The 22,357-nt window shown below is 44.2% G+C and overlaps 2 protein-coding genes across 3 annotated transcripts in view; one reads left to right on the top strand and one right to left on the bottom strand.

The window, feature by feature from the left end:
• Positions 1 to 4,325, top strand: part of nop14 (NOP14 nucleolar protein homolog (yeast)) — a 33,107-nt gene extending 28,782 nt beyond the window's left edge. For both annotated transcript variants that reach the window (XM_021603156.3, XM_021603157.3), the window contains exons 17-19: positions 3,066 to 3,184; positions 3,736 to 3,891; positions 4,141 to 4,325. In XM_021603156.3, the coding sequence (XP_021458831.3) occupies positions 3,066 to 3,184; positions 3,736 to 3,891; positions 4,141 to 4,243 (378 nt within the window). In that variant the 3' untranslated portion in view covers positions 4,244 to 4,325. The remainder of the gene's footprint in view (positions 1 to 3,065; positions 3,185 to 3,735; positions 3,892 to 4,140) is intronic.
• A 1,297-nt stretch (positions 4,326 to 5,622) lies between these two features.
• On the bottom strand, positions 5,623 to 8,304 carry LOC110523969 (vimentin). Its single transcript, XM_021603159.3, has 4 exons — positions 7,496 to 8,304; positions 6,475 to 7,152; positions 6,183 to 6,230; positions 5,623 to 6,074 (listed from the first exon to the last, which is right to left on the bottom strand). The coding sequence occupies exons 1-2, from the start codon at positions 7,983 to 7,985 to the stop codon at positions 6,476 to 6,478; spliced, it is 1,167 nt and encodes a 388-aa protein (XP_021458834.3). The 5' UTR covers positions 7,986 to 8,304; the 3' UTR covers positions 5,623 to 6,074; positions 6,183 to 6,230; position 6,475.
• Between the last annotated feature and the right edge of the window lie 14,053 nt (positions 8,305 to 22,357).

The following is a 22,357-nucleotide window of genomic DNA, read 5'->3' as shown; positions in this document are numbered from 1 at the left end:
TCAACCAGCTTCACCTGGAATGCTTTTCCAACAAGGTGTTCCCACTAGGTATACACGATATGTCGGAATTGGACGAAATTAGCTAAAAAAAATGCAGACATTGGTATCGGCCTGATGTCTAGTTTAACGGCGATGTTAAAAACCGATGTCAAAGCTACCGTGCGTACCTATATAACACAGGTTCAGGACGTAATGACGCCACGTAAAAATGTTGCGCTACATGTACAACACGGCATTCCTAACCTAGCCCACAATGTCTACTGTGTGTGTGTGTGGATCAAGAAGTCGAGCAGTCATTTGAAAGAGCAAGAACATTTCAGCAAGGCAACTCAAAGGCGAAATCCATTAAAGTCAAGATAATGGAATTCATTGCCCTTGACAATCAACCGTTCTCTGTCATGGACGATGTTGGCTTTCACCAACTGGTCGAGCACCGGTACACACTACCAAGTGTGCTATTTTTCAGATGTTGCCCTACCGGATTTACACATTAATGCTATTGGCTGCACTACATGCATACTATGGAATGCTGTTTGGGTCTTTGAGTGTCAAAAAAGATACAGTAGCACTGTCAAAGCTGTACCAAAAAGTTTGGAAACACCGTCCACGAACGATGTGTTTACAATACCGCGTTGGTAATAAAGCATCTTTTGTTCGACCGCAACTTCTGTGGTAGCTAGCTTTAGCTTGGTACCTAGCTAGCACCAACACAACCAGCCTGAAAACAATGACCAGTAGAAACTACAGTAATTTTCATTATTCTTAGCAATGATTTAGGAATCCTTGTTAGTGTTGTTGTTCGCCTATTGAAATTGAACATCATGAAAATAAATAGCCAACCAGCTACTTAACACGGTTGCCCAAAGCTAACGTTATAAGCAGCCAGCTAACTTTATCTGGCTAGTGAGGCTCGACCGGACCTGGTTATGTGTTGTGAAGCTAGCCACAATAAGGATTACACACAATAATGGCATCTGCGGTTTGCCTTCAAAATAAATATATGACATTGACAGTGATGCAAATGAACACAAATAGTAGAATTATGCTACACTTATTTTGAAGGTGAACTGCAAATTCCACTAATATGCCTAATCCATATTGTGGCTAGCTTCACAACACGTGCATCTTTGGTTGAGAATGAAACGGCTGAACAAAGAAACAGCACCGCAAGTCAGCAAAATAAATAGGTTTTGATTATGTCTTACTGGTAGCGGGGACATGCGTAAATGCCAACAAAATAACTTTTTGGTGTAAGTGTAACCCTTTTTATTTAACTAGGCAAGTCAGTAAATACTCCTTTTTTTTTACAATGACGGCCCGGACAACGCTGGGCCAATTGTGCGCCACCCTATTCGACTCCCAATCACAGCCGGACGTGATACAGCCTTGATTCGAACCAGGGACTGTAGTGACACCTCTTGTAACTGAGAAGCAGTGCCTTAGACTGCTGTGTGTGTGAACTTTTTAACTGCTTAAATGGCCGCTAAGCACCACCACTTCCATGCTTCACGGTGGGAACCACCCATTCGGAGATCATCCGTTCACCTACTATGCGTCTCACAAAGACACTGCAGTTGGAACCAAAAATCTCAAATTTGGACTCATCAGACCAAATGACAGATTTCCACCGGTCTAATGTCCATTGCTCGTGTTTCTTGGCCCAAGCAAGTCTCTTCTTATTATTGGTGTCCTTTAGTTGTGGTTTCTTTGCAGCAATTCAACCATGAAGGCCTGATTTACAGTCTCCTCTGAAAAGTTGATGTTGAGGTGTGTCTGTTACTTGAACTCTGAAGCTTTTATTTGGGCTGCAATCTGAGGTGCAGTTAGATCTAATGAACTTATCATCTGTAGCAGATGTAACTCTGGGTCTTTCTTTCCTGTGGCGGTCCTCATGAGAGCCAGTTTCGTCATAGCGCTTGATGGTGTTTGCGACTGCATTTGAAGAAACTTTCAAAGTTCTTGATGTTCCGCATTGACTGACCCTCATGTCTTCAAGTAATGGACTGTCGTTTCTCCTTTTTTCTTAATTGAGCTGTTCTTGCCATAATATGGACTTGGTCTTCGCCCTATTTGATATGTCTTCTGTATACCCAACCATACCTTGTCACAACCCAGCTGATTGGCTCAAACGTATTAAGAAGGAAAGAAATTCCACAAATTAACTTTAAACAAGGCACACCTGTTAATTGAAATGTGTTCCAGGTGACCACCTCATGAAACTGGTTGAGAGAATGCCAAGCTTGTGCAAAGCTGCCATTAAGGCAAAGGGTGGCTGCTTTGAAGAATCTCAAATATAAAATAAAACACTTTTTGGTTACTACATGATTCCATATGTGTTATTTCATAGTTTTGATGTCTTCACTATTATTCTACAATGTAGAAATAAATAGAAACCCTTGACTGGTACCAATTTCCAGTGCGTTCCTCCGGGCCTCGAAGACCGACTGCGGCCCCAGGGCAAAATTACCTCTGTTCTAATGCCTCTTAAGGGTAAAGTTATCAAAGTAATCAGATTACCTTACTGAGTTTGGCTAACCTAAAAGTTAAATTACTGATTTAACAATTTTGAACTGTTAACTACTAACTATAACAGGGTACATTTAGAAAGTAAACTACCCTGCCCATGGTCTGTGTCATGGTTCATTTCTATAAGGAGAATTTGAATTTCAGTTTACTTCCTGAATTGACTGACTGTAAATGGAATTGACCCCCAACTTGGACTACCTCTCACTATAGTGAGTCCTTGTTTTATCCATCTTGGGATGGGAATAGTGGTAAAGCAGTATAATACATTTACCTTCACACAGGCTAGCAAGATGCTTATTACAATGGAGCATTGTCACAGTTCAGCTGCTCACCCTCACAGAAATACTCACTATTTCACCACTAGTTGCAATTGATGTAGGATTTGTTTACTTGCAAGTTGTCTACCACATGGTGTTTTTGTATAGGAGCGTTTTTTACTATTGACATTTTTACTTTTTACTTATTGAAATGAGTCTTCTAGGCTGGGTAACTAGGCCGGTTTTCTAATATTGTGCACTTTTTTTATCTTCTTGTCCCAGGACCTTCATGGGGAAATCCTTGCGACCATATCCGGTTCACTGACATCACATCCTCTCCTGGTGTTTCAGAAGAAGAAACCCATTCCCCTCAAACTGTTCACACCAAAGATTGTGGAAGTGTGAGTGAGACCTCTAAATTCAGTTATTTGTGTGGAGAAAAAGGAAGACAAAGTGATTGTATTCCCTTGTAATGTCTTCTTCAATCCGAGATAGTAGAGTGAGACTCATCTTAATTCCGTTATTTGCGTAGCATTACCCCACTTAAGATGTAATTTTTTATTGAACCTTTATTTAACTAGGCAAGTTAGTTGAGGAACAAATTCTTATTTAAAAACGATGTCCTACCAGGGAACAGTGGGTTTAACTGCCTTGTTCAGGGGCCGAATTACAGATTTTCACCTCGTCAACTCGGGGATTCGATCCAGCAACCTTTCGGGTACTGGCCCAATGCTTTAACCACTAGGCTTCCTGCCACCCCTGATTAAGATAGCGATGGATTGTTTTCCCTTGTAGTGTCACATGCACCCATTTGGCTTACATCAAATATTGTAGAAAGATTGTGTGAGACTAAATTAATTTATGTATAACAAACGCCTATGAAAATTGGCATACAAAAGAACTATGTTCCCCTTTAGTTTCACCTTCCATTTTGTAAACCTCTCAATTCCAGGCTGGACTATGGGAAAAAGCGAGGGAACACAAAGGAGGAGAGGGAGAAGGAAAGGTTGAACCACAAGTATAAGAAAGAGTTCAAGGGAGCTCTGAGAGAGATCCGTAAAGACACCCGCTTCCTGGCCCGAGAGAAACTCAACGAGGTCATGGGCAGGTCTGTATGACATTACGTACACTTATCACTATAGCACATGCCAGAGTCTGGTCTAGTGGTAGCGCTGCCAACTCCTGACTACAAACCCCTTGGTGATGGTTATTTGAGCCCCGCCTTGGCCACTTTCTCTTCTGTGCCCTTCACCTTTCACCCCCCACTTAACCTTTTATTTTTTTAAATACTTGAAAATATATGGACTTTTTTCATGTGCAGATGACCTAATGTTTTTTTTCTTCCCTCTGTTTGTAGGGATGCAGAGAGGAAGAGGAAGGTGAAGGAGCTGTTTGGCAGTCTGGCCACCCAGGAGGGGGAGTGGAAGGCTCTGAAGAGAAGGAAGAACAGCAGACACTGACCTATTCAAAACAAACTTTGTAGTATTTTCTATTATACTTTTGTTTTAAACATTGCAAAATAAAATTGCTGAGAACAACGTGCATGATTTGTATTAATTTGTGGATATCATCATCCATTTCATATGTTATATTTGTATAACATATTTGTACAATATGTCATTTTCTAAATGTACAATGTTTCAAATTTGCAAAATGTACAATATGTTAATTTACAAAACTTGTTACAAATTCCAATTTGTTGTGGCTAGCGTTTGCTAGGCTTAGAGTTAAGGTTAGGAGTAAGGTTAAGGGGAAGGGTTAGCTAAGATGCAAAGTAGTTGAAAGTTGCCAAAATGCTGAAGTTGTCTGTGGTTAGATTCAAACATGCAACCTCTGGGGAGCTAGATGTTTGTGTTATACACCCAACCAACCAACCACCCTACTTTTAGTTTTTGCTTTAAGTAACCTTCTGTCTTATGTGCAACCATACCAAACGTAACATTTCAAAAATCATTTGAGTTTCCTGGATATATGTTCACTATGTTATGTCTAGTCTGAGACTTGTTGTGGAATTATTGTAATCAAAAGGTGAGACTTACATTTCAAAACAAGTCAACTTTTTTATTTATTTCCTGCAGTAATGGAGCTTGTCAACGAGCCCCCCCCCCCCCTAGGTAATTCGTTGAGAGCCCAACAAGCGGATTTGAGCCACGGCGTTTTATAGCAAAGTCCATCCTCCTGGAAGTTCATGACAAACAGCAGATGTATGGAATGGGTCACAAGGTTAGGCTTCATATGAAAGATACTAATAATTCTCCGCAAACAGTATCGGCTGTAAAAACTTCTCATTATGTTGAGACCAGGTTCTGGCCCTGGGGCCTTCTCCCCTTGGTACCCAGTACAGAAACATTAACTCATGCGATGGAATGCGGTCTTGTTAGGCTTATCACCCAAAGACCATGTAAATATTCTGTCCGTGTTAAATCTCCCTGGACTGAAAGTGGGCCTCAAACACAGATGGATGTTCTTTAAAAAAAAAATATTCTGTTGCATAAAACAAGCATTTGATGCAGTAACAGTATTTTAACAATCTTGTAATTCCTGTTCTAACAGACCATCCTGGTTGACTTTGTGTAATCTTACCATGTACGTTTAAAAAAAAAAAAAAAAGATACTTTTGTTCAAAGTAATAAACATCTTTATATTTATGTTGCTTTCATTTCGTGTGAGTGGAAAGGTTTTGGTATTTCCCCACATTTCAGAGTGTGCAGTAATAATTTCTAGTCAGGTTTTGGTTATTCTAATACAAAGTGGTTGGGAGCTTTTACATCTCTGACAAACCCAGACATCATTTTAGACTAGGAGATTAAAAATGATTACCAGAAACAAAACACAGCAGTTGTATGCACTCAAGTTAAGCTTTATTTATTATGTAGTAGTGGGTATACATTTATGTAAACAGCTTTAGTTATCTTACATAGAATGGGTGAGTCACAAGGTTTAAATTAAAATAAAGGGAATGTTTTTGTTTGAGGAGTTAACCATACTGTAGCAGGGCACTCCAATGTTCGAGAGAGGTTGACAGGGTCAGGCAGGAATGGGAGCGACCGATGACGAGGGCTGGTCAGGGGAGCGGAAGCTGTGGTGGGTAGGACTTGGGGAGAAGGTAGGGTGCTGAGGGTCTGCGTGTTGAAAGGGTTGGACGGGAAGATCTGGGGTAGTGGAGGGAGAAGTTGACGGGCAATTAAGTCTGGGAGGGCTGCCGGGTGGGAGATACGGTAGGGTGCTCAGGCAGACATTCTGGCAGCTGTGTGGGTCTCCACACTGAGGTGGTCCTCTCTCTGACCGCTCCTACATGGAGAAGTAGGTTTCATATGGAGGATTGAATCAGGGTACATAGCCTGAGTGGTACACAGCACAATTGAAAGTGACTATGGAAATTATAAATAAGGTCGGTACCTTTTTTTTATTTGAAGTTCTCCTCTGTCTCGAATGATATTTGGACACCTACAAATATAATAAATGTTTCAGTTATGCAGTATTGAAAGTGTGAACAGTGCTTTAGTGTTGCAAGTAAATATTCAAATCATTTTCTGATGTCAACATATTTTCCTTTAAGCCTTAGCATCACAATGAGCCATAAAGCCATCCAGTCAGTCACATAACTTTCTCTGTAACTCTTTCTCTACATCAAAGCACCACTTAGACTTTGAGGACACTACAGTTACCCATCCATCGGTGATCAACCCACCTTAAACTTCTGGCTCTTTCCCTGCCGAGATCCCCAGTCTGCTCTCTTCTCCCTCCAGCAGCTTCCTGTAGACGGCTATCTCAGCATCCAGCTTCAGCTTGATATGCAGCAGCTCCTGGTAGTCAGCCAGGTACTTGCCCATCTCCAGCTTGGTCTCGCAGAGTTGGTTTTCCAGCTGGGCAATGATGCCCTCCAGGCCTCCAACCTTATCCATGTGGGCCATCTCCATGTCCTCCAGCTGCTGCTCCAGGGCCATGTTGCGTGCCCTCAGCCCATCAATCTGGTTCTGGAGGTCTGTCACCTGGTTGTGGAAAGTGGTGATCTCTTCTTTAATCGACTTCATCTGCTCTTCTTTCTTGCCGGCAACCTCTTTGAGGGTTTCGAACTTGCCCTTGTACCACTTCTCGGCTTCCTGTACGTTTTTGGCCGCCACAGCCTCGATCTCGGCACGCATGTTGCGCAGATATGCGGCCAGGTCTGGGCGGTCACCGTCAATTTCCGCAGTCACCTTGGAGTCCTCGATCTGTTTCATGAGGTCGGCAACTTCCTCGTCGTGAAGCTTCTTGAGGAACTCAATCTCGGCCACCAGCTGTTCGACACGCTTTTCAAGCTCCGCCTTCTGCAGGGTGGCATTGTCTACGTCTTGACGGAACTCCCTCAGGATCATCTCTGCCTCCTCTGGAGATGGATAAATGGGGGAGGTGAGTAGATGTTTTAAAACATTACAACAACAATGATATTATAGTATTGCGATCAGGTTCACTTGGTGTATGTAGACAAAACGTTGGCTGATCATAAACCCCTACGAGTACAAGCAATCTCAATCAACCAATGGTATGTCTAGAAACATTGTGTCGTCAAATTTGGCGTTTTGATTATTCAAGGAATAAAATTATAGCTAGAAATCCTGCGTTCTTCATGGAAATTTGGTTTATATCATCATACAATAATGTCAATATGAAAGACGATCGAGATCAGTAGATCTCCCCAGCCAGTGATCAGTGTGGGACTGCTACCATACCTTTCAGTGACAGCTCCTCTTCCAGTTTCAGCCTCCACACCTCCACCTCCTCCTCAATGTATCCCCTCTCGATATCAGCAGCTCCCTTCTCATTGGTCAAAGCTTCAATCAGCTCCCTCATCTCCTTGAACTTGAGTTCATACTCTTCTCCGATGCCGGTGGGGCCTCCCTTGAAGCGGCCCTGTAGGGCGGCGAGCTCTGCAGTCAGCTGGGCGTTCCTCTGTTCAAGGGCCTGAACCTTCTCGATGTAGCCGGCGAACCTCACGTTCAGCTCCTGCATCTCCTCCTTCTCGTTGGCATGCTGTTGGTGTATCTCTGTGCCGATTTCCACGGCAGATGACAAATTGCCTCCCTGGTACCCGGACCGCCCACGGTTGTTGTACGAGGAACCGCGACACCGGGAGGGAGAGGGGCTCTGGACCCGCGTACTGCTACGAGAGCCACTCACCTGCAGTGACTGGGATTTCTGGGAATAGGAAGCTCCTCTCATGTTTGCTTCTCAGTGTGTTACAAAGTGTGTTCTAGAATCAGATTTAGTTTCTTGAGTATAGTTCCAGTTCCACCAAAAGGATTTGAAGGCCTCTTGTGTTCTCTCTCTTTGCTGGCTGGCCCACCTTATTACTGTACTGACAGTCTCTCAGATCGACCAGTGTCTTTTATAGGGTCACAAAGAATGTCTCGGACTCCCTTGAAACTCTCGCAGGGTTTTGACATGTTTTAAATGTGGATCATCACTCTCTTCCAAAGACCTGCAGCACAACAGTCTTCATTAGCTAGCTAGCATTGCGTTGTTAGTAGCGGTGACGGGTGGAGTTTGTGCGGCCCACGCCTCCGTGTGAAATAGTGATATGAGGATGTATGCCCGCTATTTTTCACTCTTACTTAGGGCACCGCTAGGGACTCGGGAGGGTATGGAGGCCATCTAGCACATTGGGAAACACTGACGAAGTGACAGTACTTTGGCAACAGATTTTCCTGTAAGACTTTCCGACACAGCTTCACGGTAGCCTCCCTCACACAATCAAGATGTCAGACACCATTGCAGTGGATAATGTGTTATGACAAATAGGGTTATAATGATAGTAAATCTATTCCTTGATATTTTAGATTCAGTTGCCTCTATTTGTGCACAGTAAGAAAAGCCTATATTAGAACTATGGACAACCACTATTTGTCAGTAAAGTGGTCTAAAGCACATGCAACTGAGCACTATTGAAATGTTTGGAGATGTTTAAAAGTCGTAATCTGAACTGTCAAAAATGTAAATCTGCATTTCATGAGACAATTTGGTTTCTTTAGTTTTTACAGTTCGCTCGCACACTCGAATCACATTGAAATCCCTTCTACAACCCCTCCTGTCAAGCCATTTTCATCTCTTCATTCGTGGACATGAGATTACTTTAGTTGGCCAAATGGTGAAGTAATACTCTTGTATTAGCTAACATTAGCTATGTATTATATAGCTAGATGTGTGCTGTGTCTATGTGGGTGTTATCTGTGTCTGTGTGATTCCTCCGGACCAAGTTGTCAGTCCCCTGTGAGGGCTCTACAGTCATGGATATAAGATGACATGTCTTCACCAAATGAGGAATTAATACATTGATATACCACATGTTTTGTAGTGAGTCAGGATTAGCTTGCTGCTGGCATTAGTGTGATGTGGGTGTATCTGTATGCTGCCTCCATGCCTATAGCCCCATACTCATTCCATTGTGAAGGCCTCAATCTTTGGTCTTCTCTTGACCAGAGAGAGGGTGAATAAATACTGCATGTTCAGTAGATAGCCAATCATCACTGCTATCTAGCTGTGTGTGGGTGTATCTATTTGTACTCCTCCAGCCCAGGTCAGACTCATTCCCCTGCTAAGGCCTCTACATTCATGGATATACGATTTAAGTAATGCCTTAATGTACCACATATTTAATAGGGATTCATGATTAGCTAGCTGCTAACATTGGTGTGCTGTGTGTGGGTCTATCACTGTACAATATCTATCTCTTTTAATGCCTCCAGCCCCAGTCAGCCTCGTTCCCCTGTGAGGGCATTGGCGTTGAGCAGGTTCAATCTCTAGGGTGCTTGTTAATTGGCTTGGGCCTCTGCTGTGACACGAGTCATGGAGACATTTTTAGTAATTTAGCAGACACTCTTATCCAGAGCGACTTACAGTAGTGAGTGCAAACACTTTCATACTATTTCCTATGTGGTGTGCACTACTACATACTATTCAATATGTAGTACACTACTTTTGACCAGAGACCCATGGGTTTCCCATTGCGGGCCCTGGACAAAAGTGCACTATAAAGAGAATAGAGTGCCATTTGGGATGCAGACGACTGACTCCTCCCCGCCAAAAGTCTATATGGGAGTGGCACTAGGATGTCCAGCAACAGTGTTAACTTTTTGGTTTCTCTAGAGTATACTGCATGGAGTCCAGGGTCATGATGAAGTAGGGAGGAGGAGAACATTTTTTTAAAACAAAACGAGCATAAACGGCAGACGGAGTGATGAGTTCAGGTAGTACCACCTTGCGGTTACTGATACATTGTGTGCCTACTTAACGCATTCCAGATTTACAATAAGTCACTGAAGTTTGTGGTCTAACCTCCACTGGAAACTGATAATTGTCTGACTGTGTTTTCTGTGACTTTAGAGGTGGTTGAAGTGCTCTGTTTCCCTTTTGACTCCAGGTTTAAGTGACAGTGGCAGAAGGGTGTGGAAAAAAACATTTGTCTCTAGATATGGCAATCTGAGTCAATATGATAATATGCAGTGACAACAGTGCATTGCTATCTGTGGTCACAATAAGACTGACATTTTAGGGAAACTACTTTGACCTAGTAATGATTTTTATATATTTGTCAATAAAAAAACAATGTGGACAAGCAAGTCATGTTCATTTTTCTTTGTGTGAGTTTCTCCTAGATAAAAAAAATCTAGAAAAAGCATCTTGTCTAATCTTATTTATCATGCCCGTGTCTGTTGATTTAAGATACCTTTGGCACTCATCGACAATCAGAGAGCTGATATGACTACACGCACAGCTATCACACACCCACAGGTAGTGTCTATGGGGACTGTCAATGCCTTCCGTACTATTTCCATCTCTCAGCCACGACCATGTCACCTGTCTCGCTGAGGATCTGATATAATGAAAATAACTTGTTGCCTTAAAGACCCAGATAAGTCAAAAACTAGACTTTCCTGTGTTTTATATAAATTCAGTGGCCAGTTTATTATGTACACCCATCTAGTACTGGGTCGACCCCCTCCCACCTTTTGCTCCAGAACAGCCTGAATTCTTCAGGACATTTTATTTTTTTATTTAACCTTTATTTAACTAGGCACAAGGCATGGAAAGGTTGCTCAATTGGTATCAAGGTACCTAATGTGTGTCAGGAAAACATTCCACACACCATTAAACCACCCCCACCAGCCTGTGCTGTTGACATCAGGCAGGATGGGTCCATGGACTCATGCTGCTTACTCCAAATCCTGACAGCATTCAGCATGATGCAACAGGAACCAGGATTCGTCGGACCAGGGGATGTTTTTCCCCTCCTCAATTGTCCAGTGTTGGTGATCGCGTGCTCACTGGAGCCGCTTATTCTTCTTTTTAGCTGATAGGAGTGGAACCCTGTCTGGTTGGCCCATCCATGACAAGGACAATCGAGTTGTTCATTCTAAGATGTTGTTCTGCACACCACTGTTGTGCTGTGCCGTCATTTTCCTGTTTGTGGACTGCCTGTTAGCTTGCACGATTCTTGCCATTCTCCTTTGTCGCACCGTTATCGGAAAACCCTAGACTCTGTCGTGTGAAAATCCCAGGGGCCTCATTTATCAATATTGCATAGAAACTATTCTAAAATAGTACTTACGAATGGAATTTAGAATGGTGTACGCATAGAAAAGTGTGTTGGATAAATCAATCACACAAGCATCATACACACACTGGTAGGCGATAACCATTGATAAATACCAATTGTACTCAGCCTCAGTGCTCATATGGTCAAAACCATCCCTTTAAAGCTCTTGGGGAATCTTCAACGCTTCAACGCGTACCATGAAATACAACGGCGCAACTAATAAAAGCTAAGAAAAAAACTTTTACGAGACTGGAATAGAGGTGCTAGTGTCAGAGATGGAGTACAACCTGAAGGTTTTTATTTGGCTCGCTCAGTTGTCGCTTGACCAGTACAAATAAAAATATAGCTTCACAGAGAGGACCATTAGGACAATTAAAGTTGCTTTAGCAATGGCAAATATAACCTATGTCAAATGAGTAGACAACAATCACCAATAAGCCACTATCCTCAACAGCTCCCTCCTGTAGGCGTAAAGGCCAACATTGCTGTTCTGCAGAATTAAGGAGTTGTTCCACCTGGCCACCACATTCAGCAGCGTCTTTTTGTACATCACATACAGTGCATTCGGAAAGTATTCTTACCCCTTGACTTTTTCTACATTTTGTTACATTACAGCCTTATTATTAAATTTAAAAAAAATTCATCCATCTACACACAAAATCTCATAATGACAAAGCGAAAACAGGTTTTTGAGACAATTTTGCAAATTTATTCAAAATAGAAAACATACCATATTTACATACGCATTCCGACCCTTTGCTATGAGACTTGAAGTTGCGCTCAGGTGCATCCTGTTTCCATTCATCATCCTTGAGGTGTTTCTACAACTTGATTGGAGTACACCTGTGGTAAATTCAATTGATTGGACATGATTTGATAAGGCACACAACCATCTACATAAGGTCCCACAGTTGACAGTGCATGTCAGAGCAAAAACCAAGCCATATGGTCGGCGGAATTGTCCATAGAGCTCACAGAAAGGATTGTGACGAGGCACAGATCTGGGGAAGGGTACCAAAACATTTCTGCAGCAATGAAGGTCCCCAAGAACACAGTGACCTCCATCATTCTTAAATGGAAGAAGTTTGGAACTACCAAGACTCTTCCCAAAGCTGGCTGCCCGGGCAAACTGAGCAAGACGGGGAGAAGCATCTTGGTCAGGGAGGTGACCAAGAATCTGATGGTCACTCTGACAGAGCTCCAGAGTTCCTCTGGGAGAACCTTCCAAAAGGACAACCATCTCTGGAGCACTCCACTAATCGGCCAGACGGAAGCTCCCCCTCAGTAAAAGGCACATGACAGCCCACTTGGGGTTTGCCAAAAAGCACCTAACTCTCTAGCCTGAATGCCAAGCGTCACGTCTGAAGGAAACTTGGCACCATCCCTACGGTGAAGCATGGTGGTGGAAGCATCATGCTGTGGGGATGTTTTTCAGTGGCCGGGACTGGGAGACTAGTCAGGATCGAGAGAAAGATGAACGAAGCAAAGTACAGAGAGAACCCTGATGAAAACCTGCTCCAGGGCGATCAGGACCTCAGACTGGGACGAAAGTTCACCTTCCAACAGGACAACAACCCTAAGCACACAGCCAAGCAGCCAAGACAAGTCAGGAGTGGCTTCTGGACAAGTCTCTGAATGTCCTTGAGTGGCCCAGGCAGAAAGTAGATATTGGCTTGTCATGTCTTTTCCTAAAACCACTCTTACAGGATTATTGTGAGGATTTAACACCTATCTTAAAAAGACTAAAACGTGTCATTCAGGTGCAGATCCAAGTGCAATCCACCCTTGGATTTTTAGCAACGGGCTCTTTTCAGCAACTCAATGATTTTTTATTAAAGCTTTTTTACATTGTTTTTAAACTGATATGTGACAAGTATTAATGCCAAAATAACATGCAAAACAGGCAACCCCAACAAATTGAAAAATGTTGTGGCTCAAAACAGGTGGGTCTCTGCATCTTTACTAAACTGTAGACATATTAGTTACCACACCCAGTCTCGGGGATGGCTAACTCTAGATGGAAAGACCTGTGTGTTGTCCTTGTTAATGCAGACAGAAAAGAGCTCCAACTTCTTAATCATAGCCTCAATTTTGTCCCGTACATTGAATATAGTTGCGAAGAATCCCTGTAATCCTAGATTCAGATCATTCAGGTGAGAAAAAACATCACCCAGAGGCCAGTCGTGTGAGAAACTTGTCATCATGCAAGCGGTCAGACAAGTGAAAACTATGGTCAGTAAACTTTAAGCTCTTCTCTCAATGTAAAAAAAATAAGTGTCAATACTTGATAACCAACGCACTTCTGCATGTTGTAAAAGCATTGCATGGTTGCTGCCTATGTCATTGCATAATTTAGAAAATACACGAGAGTTCAGGGGCCTTGCTTTAACAAAGTTAACCATTTTCACTGTAATGTCCAAAACATCTTTCAAGCTGTCAGGCATTCCCTTGGCAGCAAGAGCCTCTAGGTGGATGCTGCAGTGTACCCAAGTGGCGTCGGGAGCAACTGCTTGCACACGTGTGCGTTACCACTCCACTATGTCTCCCTGTCATGGCTTTTGCGCCATCAGTACAGATACCAACATGAGCAGCATCTACGTTTGGCTGCTCATGTTAGTAGAATTCCCGCGAGAGAGTAACAGTTAATGTGATTGGATGTTAATTATTTGACTAGGCTACTTGTATTTGACATTGTGTTGTTATTTCGCTGAACACTAGATTATTCAATTTTATTTTTGGCAGTGACACGAGGCTACTCAGGCAAGAAAAACACCTCACCCACACTTATAGCCCTGTTGGAAAATATAAATGGACTGTTTGAAAATGTGAAGGAAAAAAAGACCTAGAGGGAGCTGTTGAGGATGGATGGCTTATTGGTTTGTTGCCTACTCTTTTGCCATTGCTAAAGCAACTTGAATTGTCCCATTGGTCCTCTTTTTGTAGCTGTTTTTACTGGTCAAACCACATGAGCGAACCTTTTGGTCGTACTTTCTGACACTAGCACCGCTATGTATTTCAGTCTCTTTTGCACCATTGTAGGCTATTTCATGGTATGGCGTTGTATATTCCCAATGGGCTTTAAAGGGATGATTCTGACCATATTATGCTTAATCGGGGGCGTTTCTAAATGCAAATAGCCAAAGTCGTATTTCCACAATCGTTGGAATAAAACTGTGAAGTTGTGTTAATGCCCTTTTAGTGTTACAGCTGTTTGAAAAGACCACCTGAGACTTCAGCCTGTTTTGGTGGGATGGAGTTTTGGCCTGCCTGGTGACATCACCAGGTGGTAAATTAGTTAATAGACCAATAAGAGTTTCAAACCAATGCCATTAATAGCGAGTTTTCTCCTCCCCACTTAAGACCACTCCTAGAAAAGTCCTAGCAACATTCTTGCTTGGGAAATTGCTCTTTGCTAAGACGCTATTTTGATTTATTGTTGACCATTTTAATTGAAAGCAATCACAGTAAGGTACTTAATTGTTACAGAGAAATGCTTTGATAGAGATAAAAACAGCTGCATTTGATTTTTAAAGAAAAATACCACTCAAAAATGTAATTTTGGTGTTTGCTTCATTAGTCCACTGTTGGTGTAGTCCCAAAATGTTTTGGATGTCAGCAATCAAGTTTTCAAGATATAGAACTTTCAAAATACAGAAAGTGTCACAGTATGATGGTTGTGATGCGTTTTGGAATTTTCTTTTAAGATCCTGCTGAGACAGTCGGGCGGAGTCGGTGTTGGAAAAGACTGAAGTTGGCTCTCCTGTTACATACTAATACTGTACTTTTACAATGAGCATGCAGGCAAAACATAGAAATAGAATCCCTAGAATGGCATTCCTCAATACAGATCAGCCATATTGAGTGTACCAATGAATTTCCCAGTCACACTGCTCAAAAAATAAACACTTAAACAACACAATGTAACTCCAAGTCAATCACACTTCTGTGAAATCAAACTGTCCACTTAGGAAGCAACACTGATTGACAATAAATTTCACATGCTGTTGTGCAAATGGAATAGACAACAGGTGGAAATTATAGTCAATTAGCAAGACACCCCCAATAAAGGAGTGGTTCTGCAGGTGGAGACCACAGACCACTTCTCAGTTCCTATGCTTCCTGGCTGATGTTTTGGTCACTTTTGAATGCTGGCGGTGCTTTCACTCTAGTGGTAGCATGAGATGGAGTCTACAACCCACACAAGTGGCTCAGGTAGTGCAGCTCATCCAGGTTGGCACATCAATGCGAGCTGTGGCAAGAAGGTTTGCTGTGTCTGTCAGCGTAGTGTCCAGAGCATGGAGGCGCTACCAGGAGACAGGCCAGTACATCAGGAGACGTGGAGGAGGCCGTAGGAGGGCAACAACCAAGAAGCAGGACTGCTACCTCTGCCTTTGTGCAAGGAGGAGCACTGCCAGAGCCCTGCAAAATGACCTCAAGCAGGCCACAAATGTGCATGTGTCTGCTCAAACAGTCAGAAACATACTGCATGAGGGTGGTATGAGGGCCCGACGTCCACAGGTGGGGGTTGTGCTTACAGCCCAAAACCGTGCAGGACGTTTGGCATTTGCCAGAAAAGATTGGCAAATTCGCCACTGGCGCCCTGTGCTTTTCACAGTTGAAAGCAGGTTCATACTGAGCACATGACAGACGTGACAGAGTCTGGAGACGCCATGGAGAACGTTCTGCTGCCTGCAACATCCTCCAGCATGACCGGTTTGGCGGTGGGTCAGTCATGGTGTGGGGTGGCATTTCTTTGGGGGGCCGCACAGCCCTCCATGTGCTCGCCAGAGGTAGCCTGACTGCCATTAGGTTCCCGAGATGAGATCCTCAGACCCCTTGTGAGACCATATGCTAGTGCGGTTGGCCCTGGGTTCCTCCTAATGCAAGACAATGCTAGACCTCATGTGGCTGGAGTGTGTCAGCAGTTCCTGCAAGAGGAAGGCTTTGATGCTATGGACTGGCCCGCCCATTCCCCAGACCTGAATCCAATTGAGCACATCTGGGACATCATGTCTCACTCCATCCACCAACGCCACGTTGCACCAAAGACTGTCCAGGAGTTGGCAGATGTTTTAGCCCAGGTCTGGGAAGAGATCCCTCAGGAGACCATCCGCCACCTCATCAGGAGCATGCCCAGGCGTTGTAGGAAGGTCATACAGGCACGTGGAGGCCACACACACTACTGAGCCTCATTTTGACTTGTTTTAAGCACATTACATCAAAGTTGGATCAGCCTGTGGTTTTCCACTTTAATGTGTGACTCCAAATCCAGACCTCCATGGGTTGATACATTTGATTTCCATTGATAATTTTTGTGTGATTTTGTTGTCAGCACATTCAACTATGTAAAGAAAAAGTATTTAATAAGAATATTTCATTCATTCAGATCTAGGATGTGTTATTTTAGTGTTCCCTTTATTTTTTTGAGCAGTATACTTTCTAGGCATTCTATTTCTGAGGCAAACACACCTTTTTTGAATAGATGTAATAAGACAAACTAAGAAATAAAGACATGTTATACCTTATTCAACATTTAACAAATGTAACTAAACTCCTTGTCACAGTTAGTTGAATGTTTTGGTTCCATGCTGGTATGTTTCAAACCACCTGGTATTTTACTAATCTGCAGAGTGAGAACATAAAAATACAAGTTCATAAATTCACAAATACCGCATATAGCACAGCAGTACACACAAAAATAAAGTATACTTCCTTTCAAATTCATATAGTTAATTGTTATAGACACTTATGTGCTTTTTCATAAATTGTAATACAGTGTACTCCGCATATAGTGATCGCATCTGTGCAGGACTGTCAGTGGTTTATCACAGTACACTAAACTCAGCAAAAAAAGAAACGTCCCTTTTTCAGGACATTGTCTTTCAAAGATAATTTGTAAAAATCCAAATAACTTCACAGATCTTAATTGTAAAGGACTGTTTCCCATGCTTGTTCAATAAACAATTAATGAACATGCACCTGTGGAACGGTTGTTAAGACACTAACAGCTTAAAGACAGTAGGCAAATAAGGTCACAGTTATGAAAAGTTAGGACACTAAAGAGGTCTTTCTACTGACTCGACTCTGAAAAACACCAAAAGAAAGGTTGCAAGGTCCCTGCTCATCTGCAGGCATGCTGCAAGGAGGCATGAGGACTGCAGATGAGACAATAAATGCAATGTCCGTACTGTGAGACGCCTAAGACAGAGCTACAGGGAGACAGGACGGACAGCTGATCGTCCTCGCAGTGGCAGACCACGTGTAACAACACCTGCCCAGGATCGGTAAATGCGAACATCACACAGGTACAGGATGGCAACAACAACTGCCCGAGTTACACCAGGAACACACAATTCCTCCATCAGTGCTCAGACTCTCCGCAATAGGCTGAGAGAGGCTGGACTGAGGGCTTATAGACCTGTTGGAAGGCAGGTCCTCACCAGACATCACCGGCAACAACGGCGCCTATGGGCACAAACCCACTCTCTGGACCAGACAGGACTGGCAAAAAGTGTTCTTCACTGACGAGTCGCGGTTTTGTCTCACCAGGTGTGATGGTTGGATTCGCATTTATCGTCAAAGGAATGAGCGTTACACCGAGGCCTGTACTCTGGAGCGGGATCGATTTGGAGGTGGCGCATCCGCCATGGTCTAGGGCGGTTAGTCACAGCATCATCGGACTGAGCTTGTTGTCAATGCAGGGAAGACATCCTTTGCTGTGCGTTACAGGGGAGACATCCTCCTGTGGTACCCTTCCTGCAGGCTCATCCTGACATGCCACCAGCCATACTCAGCCACACCAGCCAGCATGACAATGCCACCAGCCATACTGCTCGTTCTGTGCGTGATTTCCTGCAAGACAGAAATGTCAGTGTTCTGCCATGGCCAGCGAAGAGCCCATAGATCTCAATCCCATTGAGCACTTCTGGGACCTCTTGTATCGGAGGGTGAGGGCTAGGGCCAATTCCCCCCAGAAATGTCCTGGAACTTGCACGTGCCTTTCTGGAAAAGTGGGATAACATATCACAGCAAGAACTGGCAAATCTGGTAGAGTCCATGAGGAGGAGATGCACTGCAGTACTTAATGCAGCTGGTGGCCACACCAGATACTGACTGTTACTTTTGATTTTGACCCCCCCTTTGTTCAGGGACACATTATAAAATTTCTGTTAGTCACGTGTCACGCCCTGACCTGAGTATTCTTTGTTTTCTTTATATATTTTGGTTAGGTAAGGGTGTGTCGAGGGTGGTATGTGTGTTTTTGTCTCATCTAGGGTTTTGTATGTCTATGTGTGTGTCCCTAGTCTAGGCCTATTGTAGGTCTATGGTGGCCTGGATTGGTTCCCAATCAGAGGCAGCTGTTTATCGTTGTCTCTTGTACTTCCGGCGCCGACAGAGATGGCCGCCTCGCTTCGCGTTCCTAGGAAACTATGCAGTGTTTTGTTTTTTTACGTGTTATTTCTTACATTAGTACCCCAGGTCATCTTAGGTTTCATTACATACAGTCGAGAAGAACTACTGAATATAAGATCAGCGTCAACTCACCATCAGTACGACCAAGAATATGTTTTTCGCGACACGGATCCTGCGGATCCTGTGTTCTGCCTTTCACCCAGGACAACGGAATGGATCCCATGCAGCGACCCAAAAAAACGACTCCGAAAAAGAGGGAAACGAGGCGGTCTTCTGGTCAGACTTCGGAGACGGGCACATCGTGCACCACTCCCTAGCATTCTTCTCGCCAATGTCCAGTCTCTTGACAACAAGATTGATGAAATCCGAGCAAGGGTAGCATTCCAGAGGGACATCAGAGACTGTAACGTTCTTTGCTTCACGGAAACATGGCTCACTGGAGGAACGCTATCGGAGGCGGTGCAGCCAGCGGGTTTCTCCATGCATCGCACCGACAGAAACAAACATCTTTCTGGTAAGAAGAGGGGCGGGGGCGTATGCCTTATGGCTAACGAGACATGGTGTGATGAAAGAAACATACAGGAACTAAAATCCTTCTGTTCACCTGATTTAGAATTCCTCACAATCAAATGTAGACCGCATTATCTACCAAGAGAATTCTCTTCGATTATAATCACAGCCGTATATATCCCCCCCCAAGCAGACACATCGATGGCTCTGAACTAACTTTATTTGACTCTTTGCAAACTGGAATCCATTTATCCGGAGGCTGCATTCATTGTAGCTGGGGATTTTAACAAGGCTAATCTGAAAACAAGACTCCCTAAATTTTATCAGCATATCGATTGCGCAACCTGGGGTGGAAAAACCTTGGATCATTGTTACTCTAACTTCCGCGACGCATATAAGGCCCTACCCCGCCCTCCTTTCGGAAAAGCTGACCATGACTCCATTTTGTTGATCCCTGCCTATAGACAGAAACTAAAACAAGAGGCTCCCACGCTGAGGTATGTCCAACGCTGGTCCGACCAAGCTGACTCCACACTCCAAGACTGCTTCCATCACGTGGACTGGGACATGTTTCGTAGAACGTGCGTTGAAGATGTCGTTCCCATAGCAACGATTAAAACCTTCCCTAACCAGAAACCGTGGATTGATGGCAGCATTCGCGTGAAACTGAAAGCGCGAACCACTGCTTTTAATCAGGGCAAGGTGACTGGTAACATGACCGAATACAAACAGTGCAGCTATTCCCTCCGCAAGGCTATCAAACAAGCTAAGCGTCAGTACAGAGACAAAGTAGAATCTCAATTCAACGGCTCAGACACAAGAGGCATGTGGCAGGGTCTACAGTCAATCACGGACTACAAGAAGAAATACAGCCCAGTCACGGACCAGGATGTCCTGCTCCCAGGCAGACTAAATCACTTTTTTGCCCGCTTTGAGGACAATACAGTGCCACTGACACGGCCTGCAACGAAAACATGCGGACTCTCCTTCACTGCAGCCGAGGTGAGTAAGACATTTAAACGTGTTAACCCTCGCAAGGCTGCAGGCCCAGACGGCATCCCCAGCCGCGCCCTCAGAGCATGCGCAGACCAGCTGGCCGGTGTGTTTACGGGCATATTCAATCAATCCCTATACCAGTCTGCTGTTCCGACATGCTTCAAGAGGGCCACCATTGTTCCTGTTCCCAAGAAAGCTAAGGTAACTGAGCTAAACGACTACCGCCCCGTAGCACTCACTTCCGTCATCATGAAGTGCTTTGAGAGACTAGTCAAGGACCATATCACCTCCACCCTACCCGACACCCTAGACCCACTCCAATTTGCTTACCGCCCAAATAGGTCCACAGACGATGCAATCTCAACCACACTGCACACTGCCCTAACCCATCTGGAAAAGAGGAATACCTATGTGAGAATGCTGTTCATCGACTACAGCTCGGCATTCAACACCATAGTACCCTCCAAGCTCGTCATCAAGCTCGAGACCCTGGGTCTCGACCCCGCCCTGTGCAACTGGGTACTGGACTTCCTGACGGGCCGCCCCCAGGTGGTGAGGGTAGGCAACAACATCTCCACCCCGCTGATCCTCAACACTGGGGCCCCACAAGGGTGTGTTCTGAGCCCTCTCCTGTACTCCCTGTTCACCCACGACTGCATGGCCACGCACGCCTCCAACTCAATCATCAAGTTTGCGGACGACACAACAGTGGTAGGCTTGATTACCAACAACGACGAGACGGCCTACAGGGAGGAGGTGAGGGCCCTCGGAGTGTGGTGTCAGGAAAATAACCTCACACTCAACGTCAACAAACGTCAACTAAGGAGATGATTGTGGACTTCAGGAAACAGCAGAGGGAACACCCCCCTATCCACATCGATGGAACAGTAGTGGAGAGGGTAGCAATGTTTAAGTTCCTCGGCATACACATCACAGACAAACTGAATTGGTCCACTCACACAGACAGCATCGTGAAGAAGGCGCAGCAGCGCCTCTTCAACCTCAGGAGGCTGAAGAAATTTGGCTTGTCACCAAAAGCACTCACATACTTCTACAGATGCACAATCGAGAGCATCCTGGCGGGCTGTATCACCGCCTGGTACGGCAACTGCTCCGCCCACAACCGTAAGGCTCTCCAGAGGGTAGTGAGGTCTGCACAACGCATCACCGGGGGCAAACTACCTGCCCTCCAGGACACCTACACCACCCGATGTCACAGGAAGGCCATAAAGATCATCAAGGACATCAACCACCCGAGCCACTGCCTGTTCACCCCGCTATCATCCAGAAGGCAAGGTCAGTACAGGAGCATCAAAGCTGGGACCGAGAGACTGAAAAACAGCTTCTATCTCAAGGCCATCAGACTGTTAAACAGCCACCACTAACATTGAGTGGCTGCTGCCAACACACTGACACTGACACAACTCCAGCCACTTTAATAATGGAATTGATGGGAAATGATGTAAATATATCACTAGCCACTTTAAACAATGCTACCTTATATAATGTTACTTACCCTACATTATTCATCTCATCTCATCTATATCATCGACTGCATCCTTATGTAATACATGTATCACTAGCCACTTTAACTATGCCACTTTGTTTACATACTCATCTCATATGTATATACTGTCCTCGATACCATCTACTGTATCTTGCCTATGCTGCTCTGTACCATCACTCATTGATATATCCTTATGTACATATTCTTTATCCCCTTACACTGTGTATAAGACAGTAGTTTTGGAATTGTTAGTTAGATTACCTGTTGGTTATTACTGCATTGTCGGAACTAGAGGCACAAGCATTTCGCTACACTCGCATTAACATCTGCTAACCATGTGTATGTGACAAATAAAATTAGATTTGATTTGATTTGCCTGTTCACCCCTCTATCATCCAGAAGGCGAGGTCAGTACCCGAGCCACTGCCTGTTCACCCCTCTATCATCCAGAAGGCGAGGTCAGTACCCAAGCCACTGCCTGTTCACCCCTCTATCATCCAGAAGCGAGGTCAGTACCCGAGCCACTGCCTGTTCACCCCTCTATCATCCAGAAGGCGAGGTCAGTACCCGAGT

This window comes from Oncorhynchus mykiss, chromosome 5 (assembly GCF_057628025.1).
Source record: "Oncorhynchus mykiss isolate SJ-2025 chromosome 5, ASM5762802v1, whole genome shotgun sequence".
NCBI classification, from domain to species: domain Eukaryota; kingdom Metazoa; phylum Chordata; class Actinopteri; order Salmoniformes; family Salmonidae; genus Oncorhynchus; species Oncorhynchus mykiss.
This window is presented reverse-complemented; position numbering and strand designations above follow the sequence as displayed.

Bases quoted from the DNA above. Each gene is read 5' to 3' on its own strand.
- LOC110523969 (XM_021603159.3), bottom strand. From the start codon at position 7,985: ATGAGAGGAGCTTCCTATTCCCAGAAATCCCAGTCACTGCAGGTGAGT. The intron at 7,153-7,495 runs GTATGGTAGCAG...ATCCATCTCCAG, and splicing joins AGAGGAGCTGTCACTGAAAG to AGGAGGCAGAGATGATCCTG.